The 18,431-nt window shown below is 40.4% G+C and overlaps 1 protein-coding gene across 6 annotated transcripts in view; it reads right to left on the bottom strand.

Annotated features, from left to right (window-relative positions):
• The window catches only part of NCOA2 (nuclear receptor coactivator 2), a 192,801-nt gene that overhangs the window by 13,694 nt on the left and 160,676 nt on the right, over positions 1–18,431 (bottom strand). For all 6 annotated transcript variants that reach the window (XM_042785715.1, XM_042785714.1, XM_042785712.1 and 3 more), the window contains 8 exons: positions 14,060–14,270; positions 11,039–11,248; positions 8,827–9,042; positions 8,064–8,193; positions 4,840–5,005; positions 2,650–2,928; positions 1,709–1,786; positions 937–1,192 (listed from right to left, as the gene is read on the bottom strand). In XM_042785715.1, the coding sequence (XP_042641649.1) occupies positions 937–1,192; positions 1,709–1,786; positions 2,650–2,928; positions 4,840–5,005; positions 8,064–8,193; positions 8,827–9,042; positions 11,039–11,248; positions 14,060–14,270 (1,546 nt within the window). The remainder of the gene's footprint in view (positions 1–936; positions 1,193–1,708; positions 1,787–2,649; positions 2,929–4,839; positions 5,006–8,063; positions 8,194–8,826; positions 9,043–11,038; positions 11,249–14,059; positions 14,271–18,431) is intronic.

Below are 18,431 nucleotides of genomic sequence, written 5' to 3'. Positions count from 1 at the left end.
TTTGTCTATATCATAAAATGGGAATAACATAATGCCTCTTCATTTTCATAAAGCAATTACAAATACATAGAGGGAAAGCACCTATGATTTAGAAACCGGTGTAAAGGATGACAGATCAGCAAGAGTAGACAGCACATTTAGAATTGGATGGACATAATTTGTTATATCAGCAGAAGTTGCACATAACATTATTTAATATAATTGTAATACAACTTAGACAAGAAGCTGAATAACAATAACCATATAGAGGTAACTGCCCCATGTACCCCCAGCAAAAAAGTGGTGTGCAGCTTTGTAAAACATACAAACAAAATGGTATTAATTATCATATTACACCCAGGCTTAAGGACAGGGATGGGAAGGCCTTACCTGAAAGTAATTTATATTATTTAAATTCAACAGTTAGTTGTTAATTTTACATTGTAATTTACATCTGAAGAATCATCTTTCTTGGGGAGGAACCTGTCTGATATTTAAGCAATGTCTCATTATCAAGATTCGAAAAATTATGTACAGCATTGTTTCTGGTCGCTTTACGTTGTTTGCCAACGTTAATTCACATATTTTCCTTCATTTGCACTTTTATCGCATATGTTGGTTTGTTTAGTTCAGTGAAAATTCGGAGTCCCTCAAGCCAATACATACGCGTATATGTGTGCATACACACTTTGATCTGCATATATCTATACGTGTAAACAAACACACACACCGCACTTCTGCCACTGCTCGGAAAAAGAGCGGTGCTTGGAGAATACGTGGTACTAGGACCAGGGAAGCGGGAGGGACGGTGTTGCATTTAAGGACTCCCAAGTTTCCCATTGTTCCCCGGGCGCCAGGCAAGGGCCTGTGGGAGTGGGGCTTGGACCCAGCACTGGCGGGGGGGACACAGGGGAGTAAGGAGTGCCGAAATGCCCTGGGAGGGGGTGGAACCAGTACCGTAGTTTGGAGGAAACGGGAACTGCTGTGCGTTTGCCTGCGGGATCCGCGGGTTGCTCATGGTTGCTGGTATGCCACCGGCGGCCACCATGCTGGGGGTCATGTTCAAGCCCTGCCCTCGCATCATCAGCGTCCGCTGCTGCACTTGCTGCTGCTGCTGCTGCTGCTGCTGCTGCTGCTGCATCTGCCGCTGCCGCAGGTGCTGGCTCAGGATCTCCCGCTGCCTCTGCGCCAGCATCTGCGCGTTGATAGGGCCCTGCACGGAAAACCACCGCCACCTATCAATAACCCCCCTTCCCAGGCAACCTGACCGGTGGAGGCATCTCCACCGGCGCAATCTGGCAGATTCCAGGTCTTTTCCCCCCCACCACACGACTAACAGTAATATGAACGCTTCTGCTGGGAAAGACTTCCAACAGTGCAGGAGTCAGTAACTGAAATAATACCAGTGTTTAATGTCACAGTGATTTGTAATTGCAAATAGACTAGCTCATTAAACAAACGCGTCTTTAGGAAACGAGAAGCTTGGTTAAAATGCAGCTATAGCCTATCTCTAGTAAGCAACCATCTACCCCGTGTAAATATGGGAAAGGCTCTCAGAAACAAAACAGTAAAATACTTCTTCTCCTACTGACTGCATTACTGCATTATTTGTATTCAAGCTTTAGAATTTATTGTACGTGTTTACCACATAGCATTACTACTGTATTTAACTGGGGGGAGAAAGAAGAAAACAAAGTGATTTTTTTAAAACAACTAATATTTCTCTCACCTGTGTTGGCACTCCAGGTCTCAAAGACAGATTCATATTGGAGACACTGCTGATCTGATTTATCAGTGGCTGCCGATTCTAAAGGAAAAAAAAAAGACACCCCAACACCAAAACCCAGAAGTTTTTAGGAGGAAAACAAGAAAAAGGAAATTCTATATACAGAGGTATATGCATCTACTTGCTGATCAGTTGGTTTGAGGACTGAGTTTTACATACCCAAACAGGGACTGGTTTTCCTGCTCAAGTCCTATTATTGTTCACAGAATCCTGTTTCTTAGGGAGGTAACACACCACGCAAATAACAATACAGGCATGAAGCTGTTTACCAAACATGCTGCCTTTACAGTTTCTACACTTTTTGAGTTTGGGACTGGACTGTTGAGGTTTACTCTGAATTAGACCTTATTCTGGTGTCTGAAGGCAGAAGTGATCTTTCCTCCTCCACGAGAAGAGCATTAGTGTCTTATTTATAGTACTACAAACCTATAGATTTAAAAATGAAACAAGAAACAACAACTGAAAATGATCCTTAAAAGGAGACCAAGGCCATGACAAGAAACATATGTAGGTAACAGGCAGCAATAGAAAAAGTCACTCAGATTAACTGGAAGAGTCAAGACAGAACAAACAGAGGACCCGTATAACAAAAAGCACCACCGTAGCCTTGCTCGAAGAATCAGTGGGACCTAAGCTTAAATACTAGGCACGTTCTTGCATAGAAAGAACAACGGAAAGATGCAAAAAAGATAAAAAAAGCAAGAACGCGCAGGGTAGTAGAACTCATTCTGGCTAGCGCTTTGGGTTCCCACGTGGAATTGGACCGTAATGAAACAGGGCGCACACTTAGGACCCGGTGTACCTGGGGCGAGCGGGTGCTCGGCCAGCAGGCTCTGCCCAGGAGAGGCGCCTGCCCCGCGGCCGTGGCTCGTACGCGCACCTACCTGCTGTGCCTGGAGCCGGTGCTGCAGCTGGAGCCGCAGCTGGTTGGGCTGGCCCTGCACGATGCCGGCGGGGCGCAGGCCGGGCCGCGGCTGCATGCGCAGGGCCGCGTAGCCCGGGCGCTGCCCCATGGGGTGGAAGCTGGGGTCCTGCATGGGCGCGTAGCTGCCCTGCGCCAGCGGAGCCTGCGCCGCGTACTGCTGGGAGAACACCGGAGCCTTCTGCTCCATCAGGATGCCCGACTCCTGGCTGGGGAAGGTCTCCGGGTCGACAGCTTGGCTCTGCAGAAACGCGTGAACAATAGGAACGGTCGGCGGGACGGGGCTTTTCACGGGGGTTACGCGAGACTAACACAGCCAGCCCGCAAAACCAACCGCACGGGAGGTGAATGCTTTTAAACAGAAAACTACATAAATTTTCTTCACCTAAATATAAAACTTGGAACCAAAGAGAATTGCGTTTTGGGGTGTCAAAACACATTCAGGGAGACAAATTCCTCCTCTCTTTTAAAAACAAAGACCCGCAATCTCTGTCATGTTCTTCTGCTAGCGAGTGAAAACCTGAAATGACAAATGCTGTATGAAAATCTGTAAATGAAGCGATGCCAGCATATTTTTGCCATTGAATCTGAGGTAAATTCAAGACGTTACAAATGAATAAGAAAGTAGATTTTTATCAGTATCTTTAAACAAAATAATGACTCCAAATAAAGATGCCTGAAACTATTACAAAAGCTAATGTGAACAGAGTGCCTAGTTCTTTCAGGGCACTTTCACACAAACTGATTATCCATTAGCATAAAAAAGCTAACACAGTCCTAAACTCCATTCTAGGTACTCCCCCAATATTTCCTCTAGCCGGAATAATTTTATAGCTTATTCCACACTGACCTTGGAAATCAAGTTAAAATAAATTTCAGCGCCCTCATGAGAAGACTTTAAGCTCCTATAAAATGTTTGATGGATATTTTAAAACCATGTTCTAAAATGCAACAGTCCTCTTACCTGCAAAATTCTTTAACTGTTTCCACTGAGATATTCATTAAATTGAAAGATGTTTAGCACTTAGTTTGAAATAAAACAGTATTTTTTTTGGTGGTGGTATTCTAAAAGCTATGTCGTATTGCATGGAAGTGCCACACATGAAAGTTCACCAGTAAATTATACCTTCAGGCTTAACATCTCACTGACTTCTGTGTTGTACCAAATAGGCTTGGAGATAGTTTTCTCATGTCCAAAGCAGGATTTCATTGGTCCTATTTCATATCTAAAATGCAGAGCTAGTTCAGAAGTTATGCTCAGGATGCTGATGAGTGCTGGGAAATTAAATAGGTATTCTAGGCTTGTCTGAGAATATTAAATCATTACAGAGACACATACAGCTGGTTTTGGAAATAAAATTTTGATGCCAAAAACATCAAGTGCTAGCTTTTGCTCCCCAGTTTTCTGTTTTTTTGGGTTTTTTTTTTTTTTACACCACACTTTTTTTACATCGTGTAAGACTGAAATGGACAAGAACCAACTGGAAGCTAATAAAAAATAACTGGGGAAAAAAAATGGATGAAAAATAATAGAAAAAATTCACGCTCTAAAGTTTAGGAACCATTTTTGTAATTTAAAAAAAATTTCCAGTTTGAAGTGCTTGGAATGAAATCGTCTGCTTCAGGTGAAACTCATCCCTTACACACGTTAATCAACTAAGGGAAGAACTATGGGTGAAGTTACACGTTACATGTTTGCTCATGCAAAAGCTTGTTGCCCCCATCACACAAAGGTCTTGATCTTGCTCCTAGGCCTTCACTTTCTTTTTTCTTCTTTTCTAAACCCTGTTGCTGGCTGTGATCGTATGTTTCTCCCACAGTCATTCCTCTGACCACGAGGTGAGCAGAAGCCTGTTCATTTTTTTGGTTTTGGTTAGGTTAGCTGCATAAAGTGAAGTGGCTCAGCACAGGTCAGAAGCAAGAGAGCTAGGCGAGTGTGGCAGGGGAGAGGAAGGAAGACTAAACCTGGGGCTGAAGGAAGCTTTTCAAGTGACCCTGAGCTCTTAGATGGACTCCCACCAAAATACGTAACTCCAACCTAGCTGGCAAGAAGTGCTTTATAATCCTCTTTTTCAACACATTTTACCTCCACCTTAACAGCATATCCTTTAAATGCAATACACAATACATGCAAATGCAATGTCCAGTATACCTGGCTAACTAGTTCTGGTATTCCTAGAGCCCTGTCGATTTCTTCTAAACCATCAAAATTCCTTAATGCCATGTAAAGCTGATCCAGGAGAGCACCCTCATCACTTGGTGACTCTGATGAAGGATGATTACACAAGAGATCATCTGGTGAGCTGCCAAACGGTTGCCTGTCAAAACATGAACACAGCGTTGGTAAACAGCTGCTGAAAAACAAAAAATAATATCAGAGGATTAGTACTCGGATTGAACTAACAAGTGGAGACAGAAATTATTTTCATCACTACCAATTCTGTTTAGAAAACTATTCCGGATGAAAGTTATGTTACACAAAGAAATAACTAAATAGCGTGATTAATGCCTGTCAAGACTCTACAAACACCTTATATCCAACAAGTAAGCAAGCACACTAAAAGTACTCCCAAGTGCTGATTTCATATTACAGAGTCAACAGAGGAGCACAGAAGTCAGTATAGAGTATAGTCACTGAACACAGAAGACTAAATTTTTTTTTTTTTTTAACTAGCTGTAACTTTGAATTTTAGACGTTAGATTAAGTATACTACCACAAGTGGGAAAAGAACTGATTTCCAGAGACACTCTCCTTAGTTGGTTTTCTGTGGGACTAAGCAAGCCGAAGAGGTCACAGAGGGTCTGAGGACTGTCTGAGCCTGCACAAACCAAACATCTGGAAGAGCTGGCCAGAAGCTTGAGGGAGCAGGGAGAAAAGGACATTCCCCTTTTTGCTTGCAGTGAAACACTGCATCAGCTCAACCCATCTTATGGAATTGCACACTCGGGTACCAGTTTATGGACTGGGTTATGTGCCTCAGAAGGGTGTCAGCAAGAATTTGGATACTGCCAGGCAGAGTGTGCTGGCTCTATAAATCCTGCTTACCTCACCCCTGAATTTGTATGCAAAGCACACTCACAGTTACAAAGGCAGAATAAAGGTTTATTCCAAACCTGAAGGACAAAACTTACTGAGAAACAAACTACATCTGAAATAACACCTTATCTGCAACCAAATGACATATTTTTGTTTTGCAGTTCACACATGAGCTTTACTTCATGCACAATACTACAAGACTACAATAGAAAATATAAAGAGCGAAACATTCTGCCAGCGAGGGCAGCTACTGTATGCACGTCATGGCAGAATCTCATCCCAGATAATTACTCAGAGACAACAAAAGCTGTCACACATGGAGGGAGGAAACAGCCCTATATGTGAACCCTTTTCACATGTCTGTTTGGAAAAACAAAGAAACATGTTTGTGTATTTAGTTTCCATAATGAGATATATGGTTGCCATGGAAGTCTAATCTCTATGTCAAAGCTAAGCAGAAGGAAAGAGCTGCATCATCAGCCTATACACCTAAAAAACCAAAGGATGGCAGGCAGGAAAACTAACAAAAACATCTTATTTTTAATTAGGTCCTGGACTGTATAAAATAAAAATACGGATACATATTGACGTACCTTTAAAACATCTCAAAGTATTAATCAAACTAATATATAGAGAAGTATCGATGACTCTCACAGATGGAATTATAAATCAGTAAAAGGGAAGAGAAAAAAACCCCTTTGAATCAAATTGCTTGCAAACTTTAAAGATGACTTAAAAGAAGGGTTCTAACATCTGGAAAAATAATCGATAAAGCTAGCCAGAAAACCTCCCTCAAATTGTAAATGTGCATGAATACACATGATAAGAAAAAGTTTAAAACATTTGTCAAATTCTGTATGTTAAACGATGACAATTACTTTGTTTTCTTCCCCATATTTTATAAACACAACGATAATGTTTAATTTTTCTCTTAAAGAATTATTTTTACCCACGACTTAACTTTTACAAAATTTAATACTCATGATGATAATTAGATTATAAAAATACAAATCCCAGGGATTATTGAATAAAATAAGAAATGGAAGCACCAAACAATTCGTCATCTCTGTGTGTAAATGATCAAAATATGGTTACTTTCAGATGCAACACAATGGGAATTTTTTTCACCGTCTTCAGCTACAAGGAAATGATGAGAAATGAAAAGGGAACAAATTGGAAGAATTATCTGCCTGGCTTGCTGACCAAACACAGCCCTGTATTTTATTTTACAGCGTCATTTTTTAAGTGAATAATTACATTATTCAAACAATGCTTTTGGCATATGGACACCCTAACTGGGAGATAATTAGCACCAGGAGACAACTTGAAAAGCATAAAAAGTAACAGAGAAAATGACACACTTAAATTTACAGATAATATTTGCAGACACCCCTTCATAATAAAAATTGAGAATGTCATTAGATTAACTTTTTCTCAAACACACTTTTTTCCCACTGCTTCCTCTTAATTTTCTTTCCAGCACTCCCCCCATTCACTACTGAAAAATATCCCAACTTACACAATTCAAAATATTTCAACAATTTTGACGTAGTTGTCCATTTTGCATCATTTACACAGTCCATCTATGCATCTGTCTGTCTGTCTGTCTATCTATCTATATCTATCTAGAGAGAAAGAGCTTCTGTAATGTAAGCTGCCAACTTTTTGGAGAAGAGATGGCTCTTTTTTACAAAGTATAAACTGCTTTTCATAGTTTTGACATTATTTAAAAGTCTTAATAAAGAACAAAGTTTATACATTACATAAGAGGTAATGAGTTGTGATTGAACTGTAGTTCTGGTTACCTGAGAAGGAGCTAACTTCAGGGAAGAGGCAGTCCCCCCTTCCCTTCATCCTTCCTTACTTTTTAGGTCCGTTAAAAAACCCCAAACAAAACATAAGTTAACTGTGTCCTGCACTACTTAGAATTCTACCTTGCTGCAGGAAAAGACAGCTATGTTATAACTACAAAGGCTCTGGCATTTTTCCACATTTAGCGTTAAGTATAATTGTTAACAATAAGAACACCAAAATCAGGCAGAATCATGCCCATGTTAATGCTCGAGAGGCGAAAATGGTGCAACTACACAAAGTACTGACAGTATCCACGGTGATGCAGAACTTCCAATTCTTCCAACACATTAAATGGTAAAGAGAGCATTTGTAAGTATTACTGTAACATGTATACATTTCACGAGCATAAAATACTACAGGCATTACATTGAGGTACATTCGGTGAGTATTTTGTGTGAATTATATTATGGTAAGTATTTCCATGAGTTATATAAAATACAGGCCTGTAAAATCTCTCCATGTTTTGATGTGACACCAAGACTCACCTGTTCTGATTACCAAAAGATGCCTGATCTATAGGCAAGATGCTGTCTGGCCACGGTGCAGTCTGATTTGGAGGTGCCTGTTGTTGGTTATACTGAGGTCCTCCTATGTTCATCTCCAATTCGGATGGCCCTAATCAAGGAAAAATAATCACCTAACTTTTGTGAAAAGAATCCACTTTCATGTTAATTCTTTCCATTGAATTATCTATGTTACAGTAGAAGCAAATAAAACCATTAAGACTTCAGTAGCATTACACACAAAAGCATCTTGATTTTTTTTGTTAAAAATTGCTTTTAAAATTCGAGAAAATGACATGAGAACTCTGAAAGTGGTTCAAAACCACAAAAGGGCAGATATGACATCATAGATCAAAAAATTAGTAAGATAAGCATAAAAAAAGTATATAGAGTCAGTATCATAACGTACTTGCTTTAAAAGTGACGAAGAACAATGATTATGTTCACAGCAATTTCTCTTAAAAAAACCCTACAGTCTTTAATAAGCACGGGCAACTTCATATCCTCTTTCTTTGGCCACACCACTGTGGAGTTAGGATTGTTCATATCAATACATGCATTAAAAGTTAGTGTTTTACACACCTACCTTCCCACTTCCACAGAAAACTTCCACTGTGGAACATGATTCTTATCAAATCTCTAATTGAAATGAGTCTTTTTTTGGTTTGGTTTGTTTTTTTTTTTTTTTCTTTTTTTTCTTTTCTGCCCCACCTGTGCCAAAAGGCACAACTCCACACCGACTTACCCATATTCATGACCTGAGATGGCAGCATCTGCCTCGGGCCAGGCTGGCTGCTGGGTCTCAAGGGGATGCTGGCCGTGGGGTTGCGGATCATGCCTGCTTGCACCGGCCTGTTCATGGCACTAGCTGTGGGCGTGCAGGTCACCCTCACGGCAGGAGCCTGGCCTCCCCAGTCTCCAGACGTCATGGCAGGCCGAGGGGCATTGCCACCGATCATTCCTGCACAAAAGCCAAACAGACTCAGGTGCCGGCACATGGTTCAGAACAGCTTTAGCATTACAACTGCCCGATGAGCCGCGTGTTTAGCGACGCAAATGCAGTAGTTTCACTCAAAGCACACTGCACCACAACTGCCCGTCCAGATGTGCAAAGCTACAGAACGATGCCTTACGCTGCTTAGTCAAGGGACTGCAGATTGGTTTACGTTTTACAAGAGGAAGATCCTTTTATCATTTCCGAAACGCTGTTCAGAGTAAGTGTTCCCACATGTAGTCTGCAACAGGTGCCGAGGGTGTGTGGATAGCCCTAACTTCCTTCCTCAGGAAATGAATCACGTTTGCTGATGTGTGTGTCAGTGCTTTACTTTCCAAGTGCTAAGTGAGAATGAAGACTTGAGTACAACATGTTATTGCTACACATGCTTCCAAATTAGAAGGCTTGATTTTAAATTCTCATTCTGCAAACATCTTTTGGCGAGTCCTTTCATTTGGAACCTAGGGCTGCCTTAGCTTCAAGGCTCACCCAGATAATCTTGAACCAATATGCAGTGCAGGGAAATTACTCACAGGAACTTTCCGATAGATGCTGAAGTTCATTACCGTTATTTTAGGGGAAGTCCTCCTACATCTACTGTAAACAACTGATACAGTTTATTTACACTTGGAATATATAGAGTACTACAGTCTGACAGTAGTCAAAAAATCCAACCAAAGCCCAGCACGAAAACCCCCCAAACCCCAGACATGCATTCATAGTATTTATACATTTCAATTTTATACAGTCAAGAGAGCAGAGAGAACTCTGATTTCAGATTGGACTACTGGTCTCTCTAGTCGCATTTTGCAACATCCTTAAACGACTACTAAAAGCCATACAAATAATTATTACTACTTGTTAGTTCAATTATTTGGTGATATACAACCAAGGACAAAAAACTTCTGAAGAGGGTCATTATTTCAGCTGCTGTAGAAAATTTGCCTCGGTGTTATATCCTCAGGTTTGTTCTGTTTGTGTACACATTTTATCAGCTGAAATATGTGGTGTGCTAGAACAAACGGCAGGAACACAGATAATACTCTCTAACTTGTATACATAAGATGAATAACATCCTCTAATATGTATACAGAACATGAAAGTAATAGGACACTTGAAAGGCTACAAGCTGACCTCTGAACTGCTTAAATATGTTATTTCAGTGTCTGGCAGCATGTCTTTTTTAATACCGATGCAAACTAAATATAAATTTTTGACAATGAATAACCAGCTGAAAGGACTTAAAACACCCATTTATTTACTCATTCAGAGTTCTTAGCAGCTGTTGCACACTTGGACAATCTCAGACTACGTACTAGTTGAAGTAAGTCAATCAGCCAGACTTTTCTTGTGAAATCCCCTATGGTATCTTTGTACAGTATTAGGGCAACATGAAGAAATCAATGCACCACAGATCAGGCATAATCTATGACAAGAGGTAATACCACTGCAACAGCTGATGTTTCCCAAAAAGTTTGTTTCAGAAAATGATGAAAACATTAGCACTTCTTTAATTTAAAATGAGAACTAAGGCTAATAAATAAAAGACAGCTGAGACCAAAACCAAGGTCTGTAGAGATACACATCATAAGGGCAATAGCACTGCCCACAATTTTGTTTTGAAAGAACTACCTCTACAGACAAGTGGTTCAGTTATTTGCTTTTTCGAGGCAGAATGATTGGCTTCTGATGTGAACAGACTCTAACTGCCAATACACTGTGTTCATCCAGAAGTTTTCAGGTAGCTGAAAAGCATTTCATACAGAGCAGGACTAAAAATATGCAGAAACAGAAAATCAAAACAAATATGCTAATACGTAACAGCCCATGAAATAGGATTTTTTTTTTTTTTGTCCAGACTTTTTACTTCTAATAACCTGCACTTGCAATAACTCCAACATTAAGTTACACATGCTATAGTCTGTTACTTGAGTATATTTAAAAAAATAGTAAGTCATCTTACCTGTGCTACTGTTGCCTAAAGTTCCTTGACTTCCTATCATCCCTTCATTCCTGCCCATCAGTCCTGGCTGAGGTATCACTGAATAGGGGCTACTCGTTCTTATGGGTGGGAAAGTTCCTGCACCTGTTGGGTTTTGCAGTGTGATGTCAAGTGGTAAATTCTGGTTTGGTAATAACCTGCCCAGTTGCCCTGCTCGTGGGTTATTAAAAGCTAGACAGGAGGAGCAAAGAAAAAGCAAAGTTAGAAGAGTGGAAACTTTACTCGTCAAAAAGAAAACCCAACCCAAACAAACTTTAAGCTCTTGGGCTGAGCTATTTAATGCTGTGTAATTTAACCATTCCATATCTGTCTGAGAAACATCCCTTCTTGACATTTTTATGTAAATTTCAACATGGAACATTCTGACACTAAACCAGATATGACGTATATTTTTAAAACTTTAAATGATGCAATTTGACTGACAGAAGAGCTACTACAGCAAAATATACCACTGTGTGATGTGTATACTACTGCCAATTAATCTTATACCTAGCAGGATTGTAATTGCATGCAGATGTCATTCTGAGGCAGATTGTTAGGAATTATCTCAGTTTTGAAAGTTTTCCAGCATAAGCTGTGCCCCTGATGAAGTTACCAAAGTAAAGGACAGACTGAGTCTATATCAGATCTTGTATTCTCATTTCTACATCTCCCTCAATTTTTTTTTTTTTACATTTTTTGTCATTAATAAAAATAAATACTTCCATGAGTCAGCAACAACAACTAAGCAGTCCAGAATTAGAGCTGTGCCATCATAATATTCTGGTAAACAGAACCATGTTTGATGGTTACTGTCATCTTTAGATAACTATTTGCTTCTGTTGAGGTGTTTTGTGCTCTTAAAACCAGCCTCTGCAAAGAAAACTGCAGACTGTCTCAGAAAAGTGAGCTTTAGATCATGACTGGCAAGCATCTGGCTCAGCTGGTCTTTGGGCAATGTTCCAGTGCATGAAAACATCTCCTGTGGGCACAACTAGTTCTCAAACATGACTCAAACACTGACCTTGTGCCTATAATTCCATTTCCAATCATACCAACAAAGCACATACAAATAAATGAAGCATTTTTGTGAATTCATTATTTGCACTACTTCTTGATAGCCTCCCCTAGGAGAGTCTCCGATATAAGAGCATCCTTAAAGCGACTTCTGCATTTTTATATTCACCACATTACAAAGAAGCTAAAGAACTTTTTTCTTATTTTAGGTCAAAGTAGTAATGCTTTTGAATTTGAGAACTTAGATGAGGTTTATTAAGCTTGTTAAAAAGTACAGAAACATCTTATAACAGAGGTCTCTGACTTTTCTTATTTTATAAAACTGGACTACAGAAACTCATGCACTCACTGATCCTATATAAAGGAAAGCTGGAAATGCAGCACAAATTAACAACACAGTTGAGATGTGATAGTGTTGAGGTCACATATTCGGCTCTTGGTCGGGATGGGCCTGAAGGATGCTCCCTGTCTCCCTCTCCCGCATGCAACAAACTAACAATTTGGCAAATCTAGCAGCTTTCAAGTTTTGTGCTGTTTTGGTTTCAACAGATAAAAATATTTTAAGTATTTTCATGCAAAACCTTAAAATGAAAGCTGGTTATTTCTTCAGAAAAAAAAAAAATTAAAACTCCCAAATCTCTTTTGGAATTGTGTATGATTTGACATTCATTCTACACTGCTTTCTTTGAGCATATGAGAAGCCACTCACTATTTCTGTGCACCTGTTTTCTGTATGCTCTTCTAGTGAAAAGAAGGCAGAAATTCCCTAGAGGAATCAGGCACAGACACAAGACTAAGCTGGGGGAAAAAGTTTTAGGGTTTTAATTTCCATGGGAAATGGGATGTTGCTTTTACAAAACTGCTGGTAACCACCAAGACACTCTCATTTACAATCATACTGTTACAGTACTGCCAGTAGCTTTGAAAGCAGATCTGAAGACAGGTTAACTCTGGAAAGCCAGAAGGCTACAGTGGAAGGAACCAGCAGACCTTGCTTCAGAAAGGACATGCTAAAGATTTCAGATGCACAGAGAATTCCTTCTGACTTGTGTGTTGCTGCTGTCAGTACCCCATACTTATAAAAACGAGCACATTAAATCCAAGCATCTTTCTATGAGCAACACCGATAAGAAATCACAATTGAAGGATCTGTAGTTATTTTGATATTAATTTAAACACTAATATTTATTATTAATTTAAACATTTCTAAGTAATAATTTGAGTTCATTTGAAAGTGGCGGAGTGTTATTTTAGTACCATCAGAATGTCTAAAAATATTATCTAAGCCCTATGTTTTATAAAAAACCTCACCATTGTACATTTAATGAAGTAAATAGATGCTGCCATCCTAGACAACAGGGGAAAAAAACCCGAAGCAATGGCTTTTAATGCTATTTTCTTCAACATTTATATCTGATAAGACTCCCATCTTGCTCACTTTCCATTATTCTATGGTGGTAGACCAACATTTCAACGCTGATTTGTAAGTTAATTAATAAAGTTAAGGAACACTGCCAGCTGGAAGTGACTCAATTAAAAGCCACAATTTCAAATTAAACTTGGGCATTCCTCTTAATCATATGTCTTTCTATTAATCTTGTGGGTTTAGAAGAAGACTCTCCACGCTGAGAGAAGCCTCTCTCGTCCCTTTTACTGAAAGAGCTGCTGGAAAGGAGCGATCTGCGTGACAACAAAATGCATGCACTCTCCCATAACCACAGCAGGGGACGTTTCATTTATTTTGAGGGCACCCCTGCAAGAGGCCACGGGCTTCCAGGGCGCCGCGTGAATTAAGACGTGACCCCCCAACATGTGTGTCGAAATGGGACGACCGCAGATGGCGCTGTGTCATCACGCAAGACCAGACCGAGACGAGGAGCAGCCCAATTCCTCCCCGGCTGACCCAGGGGCACCGCACCAGGACCCGCTTTTTTGGGGGGGGGGGGGGGGGGTGGTGGTTTCACGAGGTGTGGGAGGTGGACTCACTGCTCTGTGAAATCCTCATTGCTGGTTTCTGGGTGGCCACAGCTGCGCCGGGGCTGCTGTCACTGGTGAGCTGCATGAGGTCATTGATGATGGCTTGCTTGTCGACCGAGCCCGCTGGCGCGCCTGGGCGGCTATCTGGGAAAAGCTGCGGTAACTGGCTGTTCTGCAGGTCATCCAGAATCTCCTCCAAGTTATCCAATTCACTGCCTGGCTGCAATGAAGACAAAAAAAAAAAAAAAAAAAAAATACAAAACAAAACACAAACCCACAGTACACGTCGCTGCTCGCCTGCTGTTGGCGTCCTGCTCGGCAGCCCACAACCGTTACACCCGCACCGGCTTTGGATGCTTCCTGCAAGAAGCCCGATGTGCAAGAAGCTCACAAAATTGTTGAAAGGAGACTGTACAGGCTTCCCAGGGCTCGTTTGCCTTGCATTTGCGGAGCCCTGTGTGGCACTGGCACCCCTTCAAAGCCCTGGCATCGGGACCTATGAATCCACACATTCCGTACCTCGGGCAACGGGGAGATTCTCCCTGTGCACTCTGTGACCAGTAAAGACAGCACGGATAATTTGCCAGGGGAAGAGATCCAACAGTGATGAAGACAGGGGGTTTAATGTAGGTATAACCAATATTCCTTTCAGCACAGTCATATTTCTAGTCTCTTTATGACTTGATTAAAAGCATACGATGGAAAAGTTGCTTCATGGCTAAAACAACTCCCCATATGCATTTGCTTTGTTACATTCAAAACCTTAACACCGACTAACTGTATGCAAGTTAACTGGCAAGAAATATATATTTGAATTAAATTCTATAAATTAAAACCTGTCAACTAGTTACTAGATTTAGGAATTTCTTTTGATCACAACTTCCCAAATCAGTGACAATAACTTCTCTACATTAAGAAAAAACCCCAAACAGATAAATCCAGTTACATTGAATTCAGTAGAAACTGATCATGAAATAAAGATGGGAAAAAAAATAAGTTCATCCTATACTAACATAAATACTGACCTGCGTGTTTTTCTTAAAAATTTTGATTTTCACCAGTATTTTTTTGGGGTCAGTTTCTCCATCTATAAACCCTCAGAATTAAAAACTTTTCCTGACTGGAATTTGGAGATGATTACAAGTATACTCTCCGATCCTGAACCTCTGAATGGGATAAAACCCTTTTGGGTAAAGGCAGTCCAGTCTCAGTTACCACCAAGTTGCACAGGAAACATTTCATGACAGTATTTGTAACAAAAACCTACTCAAAATCAGCACCTTCATTAGGAAATGTGCGACGACGGAAGAGAGGCAGAGAGTGAGCAGCCAGCCGTGAAGGATGGGGAACCGAGAAATAGCACCACAGTCATGCACACAACCGAAATACAATTCTTCCCGTTCTTTTTTGTCCTACTGCCACATTGTGAACTTATTGAAAGCAAGCTTACACTGCAGATCACAGGATAATGTAGAAATACCTGAGATGGCTTTAAACTACCTACCAAGGCTCTCACAGCCTAGGTGGGAAGCACTGCACATTAGTCTGTACTAAAGTCCTCCTGCCACAGCTAACCTACTCCTGGGAAGCCTAGCTGTTTTATTCAAAGGCAGCTAAGATGCCTCCAGGTTATACGTCTACATACCTTTCCCAGATGACTGACTGCAGATAAACACGGTATTACTCTTTACTCCTTCCACATCACCTCCTGGTCTTACAGATTGGAATATATAGTGCAAAAGAGGAAGGAGTTTACTACGTTAAAAGGCAGCATGTGGGTGATCTGGTGATATTGGCAAAATGGGAGGAAATCACAGAATCAGAGGGCTGGAAGAAATTTAAAGCCTCAAGGCAAAATCAGTGTATGCCATTCCCTAGAGAAGTTCATATAGCCTCTTGTTATAGACATCCAGTGACAGAAAATCCAGAGCTTCCCCAGGGAATTGGTTTCAGCACACAGTCATCCCTACTATGCAAACTTTTTTCCTCAGTGTCAATGCAAAATCTCCCTCACTGCAATTTAGGCCTTTCCTTTCTGTCAAATTTTGAACCCGAAGAACAAACTGTGTTCCCCTTTATTTTTCTAACCTTCTCTGTATTTGAAAACATGTGCCTTTTTGGTTTTAAGCTGAAGTTAATAAGCAATCTCAGCTTGTTGAATTTTCTTCAGCCCATAACCTGTTTCCTAGACCTCTCATTCCTCTTGTTGCTCCTGTGGACTGTCTTCAGTTGATCCACACTTTTGCTGAAGTGTCATGTCCAGAACAGGACTTATGATGAAGCTTTACAACTGCTGAGAAAAGCAGAAAATTTACTCTACACATAGTACGCTCTGATGGTGTATTCCAGAGAAGCCTGTGATTTAATTACATGACATTACTGACTCTTCCTCACCTTGTGCTATGATCCCTAGACATGGCTCTGAGAAGTCCTACCTAGCCAGTTGTCCCCTTTTTGTAAAAAAAAAAATCTGTGACATTATTCTTGACTAATTGTAATAAATAGCATTTGTTCATCCTGAAGGTTCTCCTAAGATTTTTTTCTCCATGTCTCCTGTTTGCAGCTGAATTTTCATTCTGTCCTCCAGCGTATTTGTAGACATTCAAGGGCCACACATAGCTTTACCAAGCGTAAGCTCTATTCAAACACTGAGCAGCTCTAGATGCTGCACGGGCTCCTGCAGCACCTCCATTCTGACAGTGAATCCTTAAAGAACCACTTGGTGTGTAAGGATTTGCACACATCTTCCTACCCACTCACAGCAGTTTCGTCATGACCATGCAGCTCTAATCTGCTTAGGAGAATGCCATGCGTAAGAGTGCCAAAGTACCCAAGACACATGGCATAGGGTGCTGCTCTTATGCTAAAAAGCCCGCTAACCTCTTGCAGAAGGTGAACAGGCTGGTCCCACATCACCTGCTCTTGACAAATCCCCCTGCTGACTCGCAGCCTTTCCAGGCATTTCCAAGCAGTTGGGTGGACACAGCACACCAACACAAAAGGTAGGGACAGGAGGAATCAAACGTGATCTCATCTTGCGGGCAGGTGATGAGCAGATTCAAAAAGGCGCTCCAAGGGACCGCGGTGAGCGATGTTTAGAGCAGCTGCATTTTGAGCACTGGGAGACCTGGTACAAGAAGACTGAAAGAGCCAGTAGGAGACTGACGTAGGGTAATGTAAATTATAGAAGGGTGATTCAGTACTCTTTGGGGGAATTAAGACATACGGCCTTCATTAAACATATTTGAGACAACAGTGTCTCAAAAAGTTTTATATGTCGCAGGGGGTTTTTTGTTTGGTTTTGTGTGGGACTTTGTGTCTTTTTTTCTTCCTTTTTTTTTTTTAACATTCTGGCTACTGCAATTCTTTGTTTAAACATCAGATGTAAAAAACCCCTAAACAAACAACAAACCCAAAACAAAGCCAGAGAAGAACATATTGATCCAAATGTGTCAGAAAACTGCACTCCCCAAGATGTTTTTAATTTCTCTCAGGAAGTGGCAAAGAAAGGCCAAATACAACAGATGTATTATAACAACACAAGTACATAACCTTCCTTCTTTTTTGCTTAACATAATCAATACCAAATATTTAATCTTTAGTTTTTTGATGAGATGAGGGTTCTCAACTGCTGCAAAAGCTCCAAGATAGATTTAGAATTAACACTAGGCTATGATGCTAGCCTAACTCTTTCCAGACCCACCCTCAACTGGCACCAATATGTGCACAAACTAGCATTAAAATATTTACTTGGTTAGTTTAATGGGATTTTTCTTTTATTTATATTCTATATTTATTTTGTTAATGGTCTAAGTTGAACTTTATGTAAATAGAAGGCACACCCTAACCTCCCTGTAAAACAATTATTTGTCATGAATTAAAAAAAAAAAAAAAGCCCGATAAAGTGCTAAGCATCACAAGAAAGTTCTCATTCACATATTTTCACTATCTTTAAGCAATGCAATTACAACAATCTCTGTAGAACTTGGACAGAAGTGCCAGAAAACATAAGACAAATTGTGTTTAAACATATTTTTGCATTTGAAAAAGTACCTACTTTTGAAGCACTTATCACTGTCACATACAGAAAGACAGAATAAAGTGTTTTAATTGATTACAGAATTTTTTCAGCTCTATTGAAAGGCAGTTACACCTCAACATGAAGTTTTGTTTACAAAAGTTGCTATGTCAAAGTCTAGCTTCCATGGATTGCAAAGGACTGGATAAGATCCTAAATTCTCCACAGGCAATGCCCATGGCTTGCACCAAAAACCTGTATTTCAAGCTTCATACATATACGCGTTTCCTTTATGACTATGTATGACAGAGGCATCTGGGACTTCTTCCTTACAACAGGATGTCTTTTGGTGGGGACACAACT

This window comes from Tyto alba, unplaced genomic scaffold, assembly GCF_018691265.1.
Source record: "Tyto alba isolate M040663 unplaced genomic scaffold, T.alba_DEE_v4.0 Super-Scaffold_9, whole genome shotgun sequence".
NCBI classification, from domain to species: Eukaryota; Metazoa; Chordata; class Aves; order Strigiformes; family Tytonidae; genus Tyto; species Tyto alba.
The sequence above is the reverse complement of the archived record's forward strand: the minus strand, read 5'-3'. Positions and strand labels throughout refer to the sequence as shown.